Here is a 17,180-nt window from a genome sequence, read left to right as displayed (position 1 = left end):
CTTATCATGTCGTCGTCCTGCGATGTGTGACCCGGAAGTTCGCAACGCACCCGTTTATTTGCTTTATTTTTACGTCCCGTAGCTTCGTGAGCAATGTATGCATCGCTATTTTGCAGTGTTTTTCATACTTGTCGAATTTTCGGAGACAAGGCTCATCAGACATGGCTAAATAAACACAGCTAATCTCCTTAATAAAGACGGTGCATACGTGATGTCTTGTCCTAGGCGTGAGATGACAAGAAGTGGTAGCTGATTTCACCATTTACTTATTGGCGTGACGACAGTGGGCCAGTAGCACGCCTGAGCCCCACCGCGGTGGTCTAGTGGCCAAGGTACTCGGCTGCTGACCCGCAGATAGCGGGATCGAATCCCGGCTGCCGCGGCTGCATTTCCGATGGAGGCGGAAATGTTGTAGGCCCGTGTACTCAGATTTGGGTGCACGTTAAAGAACTCCAGGTGGTCGAAATTTCCGGAGCCCTCCACTACGGCGTCTCTCATAATCATGTAGTGGTTTTGGGACGTTAAACCCCACATATCAATCAATCAGTAGCACGCCTGTGTTTGGATCGAAGCGGGCAGTTACGTCTGCATGGGTGCTGTCATGTTGGCTTCTAAACCCAGCTACTGGAACTTACGCCCTCGCTTCACTGGCCCAATGCGTTCGCTTGGGCAACGTGATCAAACGTGGCAGCGCCCGGGCGTCGCTGCGGAAAATCGTCTATCGCGGCTTTAAACAACAGCCTCCTTTGGCGTCATCTAGTGACGATCATAAGAACCATTCAGAGGGAAAGGAGAAAAGGTTGGCGAAAGGGAAAGACGCAACTTCTGCTGCGCTAGTAGAGAGCACGTCTCAGCGCAATTTAGTCCTATAGGTGATATGAAACTGATGGCAAAATTGCAACCCCTCCTCCTTTCGAGGGAATTACGCGAAAAGCGGCCTCATCGTTGTCATTATTTTCGCCATCGTAGGTTTATTATTAGAAGGGGAAACAATAGTTTCACTTCTATATTTCTCGCCGAAACATCCACACGTGACGTCACAGACTTCAGAGTGTCTTACGGTATTTTGGCGACTTTGGTTCAAAGAGGTTTCCTGGAACTTGGTATGTTACTTCTCTAACCCCCTTCAAAGCACAATGAATTTCACTTTTATCGATTTAGAACTATACGTAGCCCAAGCAGGCGCCGTCATAGAATAACCAAGGAGGATACATAAAACTTGCTGGAGTAGAAGCCGCCTATGCGCCGCTACGGGAGAGAGTGAAGCCGCGCCGAGCATGCGGCGGTCATGTTGCCAGTGACATATATAAGTGGTTATATCAGAAGAAAAGAAAAGGAAAGGAGCCGACCCGTAACTGTCTCTCCTTACGAGGACACCTCAACAGGTCAGCAGAGGAATGGGATATGGGGAATAAAAGATATAGGGAGAAGGAAGGAGGGATAAAAAGAATAGAAGGAAAATAGACGGAGAAGAAGCCGCCAGCCAACGAGAGGAAAAAAGAAGGAGATAGGAAAGTGGGGATCCGGTCGAAGCAGTCCAAGGGCGGGGTGCCACAATGCGAGAGCTGCACGGCATCAGGAGACCGCGGAGGGCGAACCAGTCGGCGGGAGCTACGCTGAAGTCGGAGATCGCGAGGGCACAACCGTCCAGCTTGAAATCCTCCGAGCGAATCCGCCAGTGACAGAAAAGAGCCGAGCTCTGCAAATTTAATGCTTCATCGCGCTGCGGGTGAAGTGACTCATGTGTTTATAAAGCAACGAAAACAAGTAATTCTGGTTGTAAATGTTTATTTACAACCAGACTTCTTACAACCAGGTTGACTTCTTTACATGGGCTAATGACATCTCGCGACGGTAAAACAAGACCACGTCGCCTCTTACATTTAATTAAAGGTGTCAGCTCATCTAAGTGCATGGCTGCTATGCACTTTTCACAGGTAGTTGCAGTTCAACCTTTCGACCAATGAAGCCTGCTATGTATGGCACCTGGGAATTAACCGGCAAAAGCAGAAAAGCTTTCGGGCTAGTCAATGCGATGCGTATTGTCGTGGTCATCGAGCTGCAGGACTGGGGCCTAGCGCATGTCAGTGAGATTGCTTCTTGGATGTACCATGGCTGCAGGAGTCGTTGCATTCAATACGGAGAGAACATCTTGGGACTGCAGTGTCCAGAACTTGAAGACGTGACTTCCGTCTGAACCAATAGACGCTTGTATGCAGCCATAAACTGCGAAGCTGTTGGGTTGTTGTTATGGCCGCCTCATCCACGTATTGATTCAAAGAAGTTTTCGACATAGTCTTGACTGAGTTTGTGTGTCAGTAAGTATTTCAGATGACCCTGGCTGACAAGTCCGTCAAACATTCTTTCCGTGCTTGCCATGCGTATCCAAAAACCAATGAATCCGTTTTTTTTTTTCAGTCCTTCTGTCACTGCCGGATCTCTCAGCCCGTTTATGTACGCTCGAGTCTCCACAAAAAAAAAGACTTCCAGAATGCTTCGTTCCCCTGCCGAAGGGGCGCTTTGTACGACCTTGCCAGCGGGTTCCTGGAGTTTAAGATGCCAAACAGGCCACCAAAAGTTCTAATAAACGTAGATCTTGTGCTGGCACCCTTGAATATCGGAAGTTTTAGCTTTTGTTCGCAGAAGTCCAAAGCGTCGGCAACTGAGGCACTCGATCAGTTGTACAGCATATCATACCTTCGTTTTCTTGCTTTTCCCATTGGACGTGGACTTTCGTAAGTTTGTTTCCGAGCCACAACCCTTCTTCACGTTGAAGTGCCTTCAATGCCACTTCATAACCCCATTTCACATGCTTCCCTTCAATGTCAAAGAGGTGGTCAAAGCACTCTGGCGCGAAGTGCACAGAGCGAAGTGATCTCAGTCTTTCGCATTCTACTTCTCACGGCGAACGGCCCACTCCCAGAGGCTCCGCGTTACGGAATCTTTAGGAAACCTGTAAAACGAATCCGGACTGTTATGTTTTGCACGCGCTTAGATCGCGTCAGCTATAGCTCCCTTTAGTAACGAGCGCGGAATGGCTATGTCGAAGCCGTTTTCGTGTACGTACAGGTGTAATGTGAGGCCACAACCTTTTTTCAACCTGTTGGCACATCCGTAAACGACGCAAGAGGCAACCATTGTAAACCATTTGTTTTTACATGCCGACAAGGTGAAACAAGAACGGACGAAATCAGTAGCTCGCGATGGCGCTGAGCACACTTTTTGCCACTGGCAAGATGGCGGCGGCTGGCTTCACTCGCACAGCGCCCCTTCCACTCCAGCAAGTTTTATGTATCCTCCTTGAGAATAACTAACGTCACGTCGACTGGTGCGGGAATTTCCAAGTAGCGTCATTACCAGCATTTGTTGTTTTGGGCATTTCCTCGCTTACCAAGTGTATTCTCACGCCGAGAGTTGTCATATTCACATTTTGAAAAAATAACTTACTAATACAAAAAAATAGTTTTCTTTTTATTATTTCCTTACAGTAGCGAACGGTTAATATATGTAAAAAGTTAAACGCCCTATAATACTAAACAGAACGCTAAAACCATGCTTCCCAAATGAAAAGTGATGCAATACATCTAAGAATGAATATTACACGCAATAACAGCGTGCCGATTACGGAACGTAGCATTGTCCTAGCTATTCATGCATTTTTAAGGGGGGGACGAGGGTCTTAAAATAGCACAAACTTGTAAGAAATGATGACTTGCAAAAATTGAAATATTAGGTATTCATAGTGAAAAGTGTGTTTTGGAAAAGTTTTATATTATGACAAAATACCATTTATTTTTCTTAAAAGCTTTATATATGAAATTGCAAATGTTTTGAAACTGGAAACATAATTTTCATGACATCGGTATTTTTATTAAGTGAACCTGCCTTACGGACAATTTGAGCAAGTTTCTGTGAAGATATCTAGACAAACTTGGTACCATTCTTTTCCGCATTACTTGAACTACAGGCTGAAGCCTTTTTTTCTCTCAACCTTGATAAAATTGTAATTATATGACAAATACCAGCTAATTACTGGAAACTAATTTTTACCTTCCAAGTTTAAAAATTATTTCTGATCAAAGAAACAGCCGTTTTCACATCTAGTTTGCTTTGGCCTGTGGGATTAACCTTTTCAAAGGAAACATGTAGTTTCGAAAACTAACTTTTTATTGCGAGTAACCATAATGACCCGTAAAAGAACGCCTTATTGTAATGTGCAAATATGTTATTACATTTTTTTCTAAATGAGATATTTGAATTCTGTTTGTAGATTTGGTATCTCTATTTATTGGTACGCATGCATGATAATTTGTATGACATTAAGATAATAAATAAAAAACGTTTTTTATGACCCTCGTCCCCCCTTAACTTCTAAGTGATGCTGTACTTTTGCCAGGTTATTGACACAGAGTCTGGTACAGCATTGGGACCCATGGAAGAAGGTGAAGTCCTAGTGCACTCCCCTTCCACCATGAAAGGCTACTACAAAATGAGTGACGAAACTGCGGCTGCTCTGGATGCGCAGGGATGGTTTCACACAAGTAAGGTGCCTTCACTAGGCGTATATATAATCGAGTTGTTTCCCCTGAGACGCTAATACAAGCTTCGCCAATGCTGACGTGGTTGCGCCCATTGCACAGAAACAGACCATGCGCAAATTAGGAAGAAAAAAACAAAATGGCGAAGCTCTCACTACGCCGCCAAACAACGAAGCTAGACAATTACGAAGTTTAATCTGGTTCTTTCTAGATTAGGCTTAGCGTGGTTCTTTCTAGGTTGCTTGAAGCTTTTCTTAATTACTGGTTTAGTCTGTCTATTTATTCTCTTATGATGATTGCATCCCGTCTGTTGCCATATTTAGTGGACTAGCATTGAGTAGTGGCATTCACGCAGTTTTATGTGGCACATCGCCTTTCATGATTTTTAAGAGCGGAGGGCTGTCGCCACTTGGCGTGATGAAAAAAACAACAGAAATTAATAAAAAAAAACATAAAAAAGAGACAAAGTCTCCACAGCTTGGAACCCCTCCGGGGAGAAGCTGTACACGGTGGAAGTCTTCATAATTTGCTTCATCGCTTGAATACATATTCGTGTTATTATCTTTGCCCTGCGCACAGATTTCTTCTCGTGTACGAACGCGCACAGTATTCAGCTAGTTACGCTTCTGCGATTAATTACACCCCCTTTGGGGGCGAATTAGAATGCACTGTTTTCGGCTGAGTCAAACTTACATAAAATAACTTCAAGGCGCTAAGCATTACAATAAAAAAAGAAAATAAAGAAATGTGCCTTTCAGTTTCACCAATCAGTTGTAATTCTTTATTCTGAAATCAGTCGTGTTCCAATTCGACATAAAAGCTATTAAATCATAGGCTACAAATGTGTGCACAAGGTGTTTTTGTTAACATACATTTCGAGAAAATAAAATTAATAGTTTTTAACATCGTGACTTCCCTAAACTTATCGGCTGCAGTCGTACGTAGCACACTCAGTCAAGACATGCTTACTTTGTCATCATCATCATCTGCCTGACTACGTCCACTGCAGGACAAAGGCCTCTGCCATGTCCTGCAGTGGACGTAGTCAGGCTGATGATGATGATGATGATGATGATGATGATGATGATGATGATGACAGAGTAAGCATGTCTTGACTGAGTGTGTATACTCTGTATAATGCTCAATTCGTGTACTGCAGTACCTTGCTCTGTTTTTGCCAAATGTTTACAAAAACGTATAGTCTAAGCCGCTGAAGAGGATATTACCACTCTCGGTGGGTTATCGCCGTCTTATCACTTTCCGTGTAAACTGCAAATCGATAATATCGACCCGCTCATCATATGTTCTACGATTGAACATGTAAGCGCTATTGAGACGAATGCCGCTGAAGCAGACATGGAAAGAACCGTCAATCACCTCTTGCACACGGAGAGTGCATGCGATAACATCGCACAATGTGTGATGCCCGCATTCGATATGGCTCCTCAGGGAAAGAGGAATTAAAAATGCCAGCCGTCTTTCAATGAGGTGGAAGGCAACTGCGAGCATTTATTTCTCATATGAAAGGGTTGACGCTTGGGCAAGTGTTGATGCGGGCAATGTTATCAATGTTATCACATCGATTGCCACTGAGGCAATGAGCGCTAACATCCAACTAGCTTTATTTCGATATAAGGGAGGACGGTGCGAGCAAAGAAAAGGCAGGAAAAGTGATAGAACTACTTATAAGTCAACGCTCTTTGCCTTAGAATGGTTCTTTGCCTGAGAACTCTTTTCCTCTGTTGTCTAGTCTCTTTCAAACATTCTATGCACTTTTAACATTTGGTAATTTACCCAGAAAGGCGCGCTACCAAGCGCTTGCGCTATCTCGAGGGGCATCGGGAGACGGCTCGTAAACTTGCCGTGCTCTCTATTCTCGTTTGGAGGACCGAGAGCGTGAAAACCGCTTCGCTGTCTGGAGCAGGTATATTGCCCTAAACCAGTGATTAGTTGAGTTACGCGAGAGCGGATTCTAAAAAGGTATCTGCTATAGCCATACTTTGCACAACACTCCACTTTCGTGTTATCGCATTGACTGCATCACCTTCGCGCTGAAACTTTAACATTGATTTAAAGGAAACCGACGACGTTTTAGAATGCGATAAATCTTCCTCGTTGGCAAGGGCCGCCACTGTTGTAGACGAGGTTGCAATCTTTTTTTCGCGATTGTTCCAGCTTGATTTTTAGAATACATGAAAAACAAATTCGGCAGGGCCCACGCTATTAGGGAATTGGTGTTATGAGAAGCATGCGGAGGGGAGGTGACAGTGTAGTATTTTTGATTGAGCGAAACGATACGACATAACGCTAAAGATACGTGCAAACGTTGATTGATTGATTCATTTATATGTGGGGTTTAACGTCCCAAAACTACCATATGATGATGAGAAACGCCGTAATGGAGGACTCCGGAAATTTTGACCACCTGGGGTTCTTTAACGTGCACCCAAACCTGAGCACATGGGCCTACAACATTTCCGCCTCCATAGGAAATGCAGCCGCCACAGCCGGGATTCGATCCCGCGACCTGCGGGTCAGCAGCCTAGTACCTTAGCCACTAGACCACCACGGTGGGGCATCTGCAGATGTTGTGCCCACAGACATATGCTAAACGGTCACATGCTTACTGTTGCGTAACGATGCCAGCAACAACACGGGTATCATCCACACCAGAAGCGGTAAGCTAGGGAGCCTACAAGAACGGCCGTTTTTAGGGTGGAGACATCTTAATAAGTGCCTTCAAGAAACTCAGCCAAAACCAGCAAGCAACGGGGCACGCTGTTGCCAGCTTCCACCAAATTCAGCATAGTTTTCTGTGCGCCGCCATTTTGGAGCCAGCCGCCCTTGTAACAACACACAACACCTGGGCTTTTGACAGTGGCGGTTCTCAGGGTCGTGTAAGCGACCCAGTTCTCAAAGTGAGCGCACGAAGAAATTCGCAGCCCACACACAAACACTTGCGACATAATACTGAGGTTACGCTGACACGAACGCAAGCGTGGCAACAGCTCAGACTAGCGAGCGCGTCTCCGTACGAACGCGCGGACGCGTCCCGTTTGTGGGCTTCCTACTCGCAATGCGTGGACGCAGCAACGACAACTTCGGTTATCTACTCATTCGCGAACACCGCGAAACACATATACGTGTGCCGCAGGAAAAAACAGTGACCGAAATACGCAGTACTCACAGAGCAAATACGAGACGCACTGGTGGGCTCCCAGCCGTCTCGCTTCACTTGAGCCAGCCATAGTTGTCGTCGGCCAGGGCTCGCTGGGAAGCGGAACATTCGCACCCCCTTTCTGTTGTGGTTAGTGCAGAGCGGTACGCAGCATCCAGGCATTCTAAGGCTTCACCGGCAGCGTTTAACACGCTACCGCAACGTTCGACGCCGTATTATTGCGAACTAAGCGCAACCGGGCGTAGACGCAGTGCGGGCACCAAGATGGGGCGACAGCGCGGCGTTGCTGTCTGGCAACATTGTGTTTTGGCGGGCGGTGGCATGTAGTGGGTCAAAGGCTGACATCACCCTAAAAACGGCCGTTCATGTAGGCTCCCTACGGTAAGCTGATATGTAGCGCCAGCGAGGACGGCGGCCATGGACGCTGCTAGGTAAATGAGCTTCAGTGGATGGCGATTTACTATTATTCTTGTTAACCCGACGTGACGGCTGTATGATAAAAGTGCGTATGCACGGCTTATAAGATTGGATAGTAAGTACTGCAACTACAATCGACGTTTTACGGACATTACGGTCTTTGAATAAAAATGCACAAACGCCGATCACAACAGAAATATAAAGACGTTCCGGCACACAAAACGGGAGCCTTGTTCACAATGGCAGCAAAGGTGGAAGCTCCGCGTTTAAATGGTCTACAGCACTTGATCTAAACATGTTCGGGGGGCAGATTACCACCCGTGCGGTTGAGCGTGCTTTTTCTTGTCTGTATTGTTAGTGATTCAATCTAGAAGTCAAGTCCTTCTCGACATGCGCTTTGCCCCGGTCTATCACATGATAGACATTGAGGTCTAATTGAAAATCGGTTCCGATACCTGCCTTGGCTCTGTCGTAGAATACTTGCCACGCACAGTGCTGGGGTTTAATTTCTGCTGGGACTATGACATTTATCCTACGCGTTCATTGGGTCGATGCTACCAATCCTACATTTTACGGGTGAAGTTTTTTAGGGCCGTCCTTGTTGACGTCCATGGTGCCTCACGAAACCCAAACCGAAACTGAACACCTGCACAACAAAAAACGAAAACATATGCGTAGACGACCGGCTTAATGTGTAATCAAATATACGACAACATAATACATAGTCCCCCACACCATCCATCTGTCCATCCGTCCATGCACCTCTCCATCCGTGTAGGTGCTCATCCATCCATCTATCCATGCATGCGTCCGTTCGTTCGTCCTTTATACTAGTCGGAGATTTTTATGTAGACACAATGGATCTTAGCACCTACAGCTTCACCCACTCGTCGTTCTTCACTTTGTGAAGATGCACTGATTATTCTTAACGATCTCGAACGAAAGTTACCAATGTCTGTTTGCGCCCATGCAGGGTTCCCACTGGTGGCTATTTCTCGCCAAATTGGAGAATTTGAGAGACTCGTGGTGACCTAAAATAAGGAATGACGACATGGCGAATTTACGGCGATTTTCGGCTTACGTCTCCACTGAATTATGCATTCTATTTTCAGTGCCTTCCTAACGAGTGAGGAACATTTTTTCTATTTTTATTTCTTTTAGGCTCACAAGTAAAAGTCACACTTTTTGCGCACTTCAGTATGTCAGTGCTATTTCTTAATTAACCTAGATTACAGAGGTGCTGGTGCGTCCCCCAGCCACCTACCAGCAAAGTGTAAGTCAGCGGATTGCTTCGCTTGCCGCGAAGCTGAGGTATTAAACTAAGTTCTTCAAGGTGCTTCAATCTCTAAAGTTTGGCTTCTGAGGTGGCTAGACGGTAGTTAGGCCATGTGTTTCGACCATAGCTCCCACTTTTCTGAATAGCTTGTCGACTTTGTCACTGCTGCAGCGCCTTCTCACTACGTAGGGTTTATTTTGTTATTAACCCATTTTTCATTCACACTAAGTTGTCAGCTTCTTTGAGCGGCTTTCAGCAAATAACTTCAGTGAGGCTAACGTTTAGCGTAAACTAGGTCATGCAAAAAGCCTGGTGCGCGCATTGTGAAGATTACAAAGTACTTTCGAAGAAGTTATTTCCGTTTTTCCGGTGTTCAGCCGATTGCTATGGAAGGATGATCATGAGTGCTCCGTTCACAACGGATGCAGCCTTAGCGCCACCAAGTGCATCTGATGGCTAGTCGGAGAACCAGGCGCACCAAGCACTCTCATAGTAAACCGGGAGATGCGACTGGCAATGAGAAACGTCAACATATTTTGGGGGTTATTGTACAGGGCTACGCATAATCTGCATTTTTTTACTAAGCATGACAAACACATCTACAGTGGCGACTTTTTTGACAATATTTCAAGAAAAATGGCTACTTTTGGCAACTTCCTGCTCATCGTTGGGCGACTTTACTTGAAAGTCTGTGGCGACCCTGTTTCGCCGTTTCTTGGTTGATACAAATTGTCAATGACATTGAGCACACTGCGCTTAACTACAGTTGATCCTAACCCAACGTGACAGCTGTATCGTAGGAATACATATGTAATGCTTATTAAAGTGGATAGCCATCACTTCCTCCCCAATGAACGCTTCACGAACATTAAGGTCTTTTTGAAAATATGTTGCGAGAGCTGGCGTGGCAAGAATACTTGGTTCCTGCTTTGAACCTTACAGTTATTGTTTACATTCATTGGATGAGCGTAACCATATGTCACCAATTTCCTAACGCTCATGCGTTGGAATTACCTATGTGCAGTCTCGCCGTTTCTAGACATATATCAAGTTTCAACCACCTGTGGCACATACCCGCATACCAGTGGCACATACTCGCCCACGGGTATAAGTGTCACTGTCTGGCGGAGAGCGTTCGAAGACTTACGCGACGGGATTGCGACATCATTTATGTTATGACCAGGGAGTCGTATTCATCAAACCATGTCACCCACCCATACTAAATTTGGTTTACCAGACAGACAGACAGACAGACAGACAGACAGACAGACAGACAGACAGACAGATAGATAGATAGATAGACAGATAGATAGATATACAGAGAGACAGAGAGACAGATAGACAGATAGATAGATAGATAGATAGATAGATAGATAGATAGATAGATAGATAGATAGATAGACAGACAGACAGACAGACAGACAGACAGACAGACAGACAGACAGACAGACAGACAGATAGACAGACAGATAGATAGATAGATAGATAGATAGATAGATAGATAGATAGATAGATAGATAGATAGATAGATAGATAGATAGATAGATAGATAGATAGATAGATAGATAGATAGATAGACAGACAGACAGAAGACAGACAGACAGACAGACAGACAGACAGACAGACAGACAGACAGACAGACAGACAGACAGACAGACAGATAGATAGATAGATAGATAGATAGATAGATAGATAGATAGATAGATAGATAGATAGATAGATAGATAGATAGATAGATAGATAGATAGATAGATAGATAGATAGATAGATAGATAGATAGATAGATAGATAGATAGATAGATAGATACCAAAGGTGATTACAGTACGCAAAGAAATACTTCGCAATTGAGAAATTGTCTTGCTCCGCCCCCACGGGCACAGGAGGTTGGCCATGCGCAGCTGTTATTAGCTGCAAAAGTACAATAATTACGCCCCTGTCATTGTTAAAATGGTTATTGTTTATCCACTGCATGATATAGGTCGGTAAACATCGCACAGCTGCAGAACCGAGCACCGAAGCAAAGCATTGCATTTCGGATTAGCAGAGACTGTTTCAACCTGGTGATCTTGGGACGTCAGCGTGCTAAAACATTTGGGGCGTTCTTGGTCGCACGATCTGTGAGCATGAGCTTTATAAATGCGTTCGATATCACTTACTTACGCAACTTCCTTGCCTTATGCGTCGGTTGTCACACTGGCACACATCAGTCATTAGCTTTTTTTTATGAGAGACGCCATTACGGCGTCTCTCATAGTCATATGGTGGTTTTGGGACGATAAACCCCACATATCAATCAATCAATCAAGCTTTTTTTTTTTGTAGAGCCCGAACCTTAAACCGATCATGGTGAGGCTAAACTTGTACAGCCAAGCGGCTCCGAGTGTAAAATGGAACTCATGTGTTACGTGAGGAAGCCGAATCTGGGAAAACAGTTCAAGACGTTTTGTGTAGCCGTTGTGCTTGTAATTTATTATATTTGTTGGTGTTGCGTCTAGTACATAGTAGAAGAGGGCAAGCCTGGTAAACCAGGCTATCCGAGAACTTGAAAACAACATACACTGATTTGATTTATATTTGGGGTTTAACGTCCCAAAACCACCACATGATTATGAGGGGCGCCATAGTGAAGGGCTCCGGAAATTTCGATCACCTGGGGTTCCTTAAAGTGCGCCCAAATCTGAGCACACGGGCATACAGCATTCTCGCCACCATCGATAATAGAGCCGCCGCAGCCGGGATTCGATCCCGCGACCTGCGGTCCAGCAGCCGAGTACCTGAGCCACCAGACCACCGCGGCTGGGCAAAATGGCAGAAACTATAGTTTTGGTGTTCAAGGCACTTGTTCTCAAATGTCCGTCAGATAGCGTGCCTGAACTACGCAGACGACGTCGGCTACTACGACGAGGACGGCCGCTTGTATCTAATCGACCGGGCCAAGTTCACGTTGGACTGCTACGGCAAGAAAGTGAGTCCCTGCGAGCTCGAAGGCTGCCTCATGGAACACCCGGACGTGGCCGAAGCAGCCGTGCTGGGAGTTCCGCACTCCCGAGCAGGCGTGGTACCTGCCGCTATCGTGGTGCTGAAGCCATGTAGCAAAAACAGCGGCGAGGAGCTGGCCGAACAAATCAAGATTCACGTGGCGGGTGAGTTCCAGAATGTTCTTGGCATCTCTTCATGTGAGGGAGCATATTGTCATGTCACCTTGGAGGTCTAGGCGGACTTTATTTGTCGTAGAAGAGCAAGGCTCTTGGCGAACGCGTCGGTTGAAAGCGCTGTCCAAAGGTATAGCACGTGCACTCCTTTCTTTCGTGACCTGTACTCGCCGCCCATGCCTTTCCCCTTCCACTACTACGGATGGAATTTTGTTATCGTGAGTACATTCCTGCGATTCGCGAACGGAGTGTCGATCTATAGCGTTCACTCGGATACCAAAAGCTTCGTATCGTCTTCCCTAACTTACATCAGCTATAGCACTGGCTGGTTTCGGCTAAACGATAACTAATGTCAGCTGGTGTCGAATAATCCTGACCGAACTACAGTTACTGTCGGCTAGTGTTAGTTAATGCTCAAAGTCCGTACGCTCAAGTCCGCTGGTGGTCGCAACAAATGGTAGTACTGCGTATTGCTATGGACAGCCATCAAAGACGAATGTGTTAAAAAAGAGGACGACACTTTGTAGACTTTCGTGCCGAGTACTCTCCTGTAAGTACGCCTGACTAAAGCACCTCATCTGCGTGTCTTGGCATAATGATAAGGTGACTAATGTCCCTTTACATGGGTTAATATTGGTTATTTCTTGCTTAGTATTGGCCAACTGTCACGGGCCCATGTCACATTTTGATGACGTAACTGTGGTAAATGTTTGCTAATTTAGGGTATATCCGGTGTTTAAACAAAATTTTTTTACGGTACATAGTTGCAACGATGCTGGCACGTATGTGTACACAGTGGACCACTGTTAAAGGGAACATCTGTCGGCCGGTGGCGACAACTCAGTTTCGCGTGAGTGGTGCTGTTTCGTCATCCGCTAACCACTGCTGCCGCGCTTCGAATAGTCGCGGTGGAAAGCATTCACAGGATAAAAGAGCGCGGCGAACGGTGTTCTCTGCGCCTGCGCGAAAACAGTTGCAGCCACTGGCCGTAGGTGGCACCGAGTCGCCGCCACGAGTTCCGATGTTGTCGACGGTGTACACAGTCAACCACTCCGAGCTCGTTTCGCTTGTATTCTTTTTGCAGAGAAGCTGCGATCATGAGCTCGGCATTGCGTATGTGTCATACATACTAAGTTAATATTTCGCTTTCTTTCTTTAACTCTTTCACGCAGCCCGTCTTTCACCGTGGAAGCACCTCTACGGTGGTGTTTATTTCACCGACGCCATTCCAAGAACTGATACTGGAAAGATACTGCGTCGCAAGCTGCCCGAACTCCTCGTTTCGTTGCCGCGAATCGACCGGCCTGGCCCGACACCGTGAATCCGTCCACCACGTGCTGCGCTTGCAAAAGTTTGCGAGCGGCCCACGCCGTTGGAAATGCGAGACCAGAAGACCACAACCAAGTGGACGTTAGCATTATTTCGACGTTTCTATCTTTCATCCAAGGAAAGAAGAGACATCACAGTGGGTTTAGGTGAAGGACTCTGCTCGTTCAATGATGAGGAAAAAGCGAAAGGCTAAGAAATTCACGGCACACCACAAAAACAAAAAAAAACGCCAGGCCTGCTTGGTAGGCGCAGCACAGTCGCAGCGAAAGCTAGAAGAGCGGCCTTTCAGAGACTTTTCTGAACACTCATTGGGTAACTGCTGCAAGCACACTTGCTTGGTACCCACTAGGGCATAATTAATAAGCTTTTGGGTAGTAGGCCGGCATTCGCTATGCCATTTTTTATCATTCTTATGAGAAGCGTGGTCGATACACTAAACAATTGCAAAGAATTTTGTGCCAGTTGTCCACGCAGTGGCTGACGACGATGAGGAATTATGGCTGTAGTGTGTATGCGCCACAGTTAATAGGGGAACTAGAACACGCTTTTGTAATGGGTTGGAGCATTGGATGGCCCACTCGTTATGCTAATTGCACTGTGCGACGACTGGTTGTTTTTTCGCTGTTGTAAAACGTTTTATGAGTAGAATTAACGTGATTGCTTTCCCGACATCAAGCCTGCCTAAGGCAAGTTTGACAACAAGTCACAAGCACCGGTCTAACAAGTGATTACTAAATGTGTAGGTGACCACCAAACAGGTGGAATTCGTGGTCGCTCTATACAGACAAACATTCATATTACACGTTCAGTTCTTGATAGTATTGATGGTAGCATGGACCAAGTAGCCCTCCTTCAAATAGACCTTGCAAAAGCATTTGATAAGGTACAGCATGCTTTTTTGTTCCGGCTCCTAAGACACCTGCTGTTGGGTGATGTACTGTACAATGGTATTTCACTCTGTTAGAAGAAGTGCACAACTAGGCTAATTGTAAACAACGCACTTTTCAATATAATAAAGTTAAATTCATCTGTACGTCAGGGATGTCCGCTCTCGCCTTTGCTTTTTGCAATTTATCTGGAACCATTACGTTTGAGTGTGCTTCTAAAGTCTAGCATTAGAGGCTGCCAATATGATGCTGAGGAAGTTAAAGTTCTAGCCTATGCAGATGACTTTGCCTTCTTTTGCGCTGATAAACCCAGCTTTCAAGAAGCAGTCAACACTACTTTACGTTTCTGTGAAGACGCTGGCGCCAGCATACATTTTGATAAAAGTAGTGGATTCTGGCTAGGTATGTGGGCCCAAAAATTCCGTCTTCGCAAATATTCATTGGAATGCGACTCCTATGAAATACCTTGGTGTGCCTCTCGATAACTATCGTAACAGTGGCCCACACTGGACCGCTGCGATAACTACGATCCGCCGAAAGGTGGCAACATGGCACGGACGGGAGCTTTCAATTTTTGCCAGAGCAAAAGCGTGCAATATGTTCCTTGTATCAAAGCTTATATTCTGCAGGTGTCGCACTGCTCTCGTGTACACATTCAAGCCTTTCATAGGATATTTGCCTGCTTTATTTGGAGCTCCTCCTGGGAACCCATGAGAAGAGACAATCTTTTTTTTCCGCTTGAAAAGGGTGGCCTCGGCCTTGTGCATTTGTTCGTGCGACAGTTGGTGTTGCGATTTTTTTACCTCAAGGATGTGTGCCACCCCCTTTTTTTTAGCAGTTCTTCGTAACCGCCTATGTTACCACCTTCCTTTTATTCATGTCACAACAAGCGTTGCTAAGGAATTGCCGTTGCGGGGATTCCTAAAAGAAATTGTTGATACTGTCAATTTTTTGAAAGCCAGGTTTACCTTAGAGTATTTGTATACTATTGACAGAACAAATTTAACAGCTGCACTTGTGAATAACCTTTTCCCTGAACCTGTTTATCGAAAGCCATATTCGCTTTCACCTGGTCACGATGTATTATTTCGTGTTCGTAGAATGTGGATATCTCCTTCAGCAAAAACATTTTTCTTTAAACTGCACACTTGTACGCTGCCATTGAAAACGTGGCTGAATGACAAATACGTACCCTGGACAGGGAATTGTAGGCTCTTTAACCAACCTGAGACTATAGAGTATTGTTTCATTCATTGTCGTGACGCTTATTTTTTAATTTTTCTAAATAAATTCTAAATAGAACATTAAGAAAAGAACTTCCTATCACAGCTCATGGTATTAGGTTCCTCCCATTCAAAAAGAGTCTGACTGTTAATACTCCTTATGACCTGTTTATGTTGTTTGGGCTTTATTCACTATGGAAAAGTCGCATCATTAATAGACACGCCGAGCCACCACGGTCGACGAGATCTGTCCTCCGAGAAGCAGCTGCTCAAGTGCGCAGTGTTGTTAAGACTTTTGACCCTGTTCCCGAGTGGCTTCCCGTTCTTGACACTTGTGAGTGTTTGCCTGACTTCTGATGAAATATGTTGTGTACACTTTACTGGTGATAATTTCATTCATTAAAGAAAAAGAACACTGGTCTAGCTCAGTGGTAAAATATTGGGCTGGCACCCAGCGGACCCGAACTCGAACCCCACTGTGCCATTGGTGCTAGGTCATGCCTGCCTAAAACAAGCTTGACAAGTTACAAGCACCGGCGTAACTCAGTGATAGAAATATTGAACTGGCACCCAGTGGACCCGGGCTCAAGCCCCACTGTGTCATTGCGCAAGTTTTTTGTTTTTTTTTTCTGATTTCGCACTATGTGGTTACAAACACCGGTGGCGGCGGCGGCGGCGGACAACATGCACTGCGCGTGAGCCGAAAATTGATCTTATAGCAGCTTTCGCTGTAAAATCAACGCCAACGGACGGCGGAAACAGCTGAAGGCTGTAACAGAAAAGAGGCTACACACGTGTACATATGTCAGGTGGATACAAACAAAGCGTTATGCTTTGATCACCACATTGACGCAAGTCTGAATGAAGCAGCGACGGCCTATCTGAAGACGTGGCTCTCGCACGATTTTCGAAATTATTTCTGTTCTCCAGGCAATACAGCTGCGCCTACAAAGACAAAATTTATTGTTGTGAAACGGGTCTCATTTTCGAGAGCCACCGGAACTGCCTTCAATCGGTCTTCAATAAGCACGATCACGATCAACGGAATGTTATTATTGGGAAAGGCGTGTGTGCTGTGTGCGTGCCTGTATACATGAGTGCGTCTGTAGCAGGGGTAATGGCGGAATGGGAGCTGAAAGATCGTAAGTGTGCCACTATGAAGCTCTTATAAAAAATGTC

General features: G+C 45.5%; 1 protein-coding gene across 1 annotated transcript in view; it reads left to right on the top strand.

Annotated features, from left to right (window-relative positions):
• LOC119160149 (uncharacterized) overlaps nt 1–16,466 on the top strand; it is a 57,450-nt gene extending 40,984 nt beyond the window's left edge. Inside the window, exons 9-11 of the mRNA XM_037412857.2 lie at nt 4,397–4,541; nt 12,293–12,553; nt 13,735–16,466. Coding sequence (XP_037268754.1) covers nt 4,397–4,541; nt 12,293–12,553; nt 13,735–13,883 — 555 coding nt within the window. The 3' untranslated portion in view covers nt 13,884–16,466. The remainder of the gene's footprint in view (nt 1–4,396; nt 4,542–12,292; nt 12,554–13,734) is intronic.
• The last annotated feature ends 714 nt before the right edge of the window (nt 16,467–17,180 follow it).

This window comes from Rhipicephalus microplus, chromosome 1, assembly GCF_043290135.1.
Source record: "Rhipicephalus microplus isolate Deutch F79 chromosome 1, USDA_Rmic, whole genome shotgun sequence".
Classification (NCBI taxonomy): domain Eukaryota; kingdom Metazoa; phylum Arthropoda; class Arachnida; order Ixodida; family Ixodidae; genus Rhipicephalus; species Rhipicephalus microplus.
Note: the sequence above shows the minus strand (reverse complement) of the source record. Positions and strands in the feature narration are given on the sequence as shown.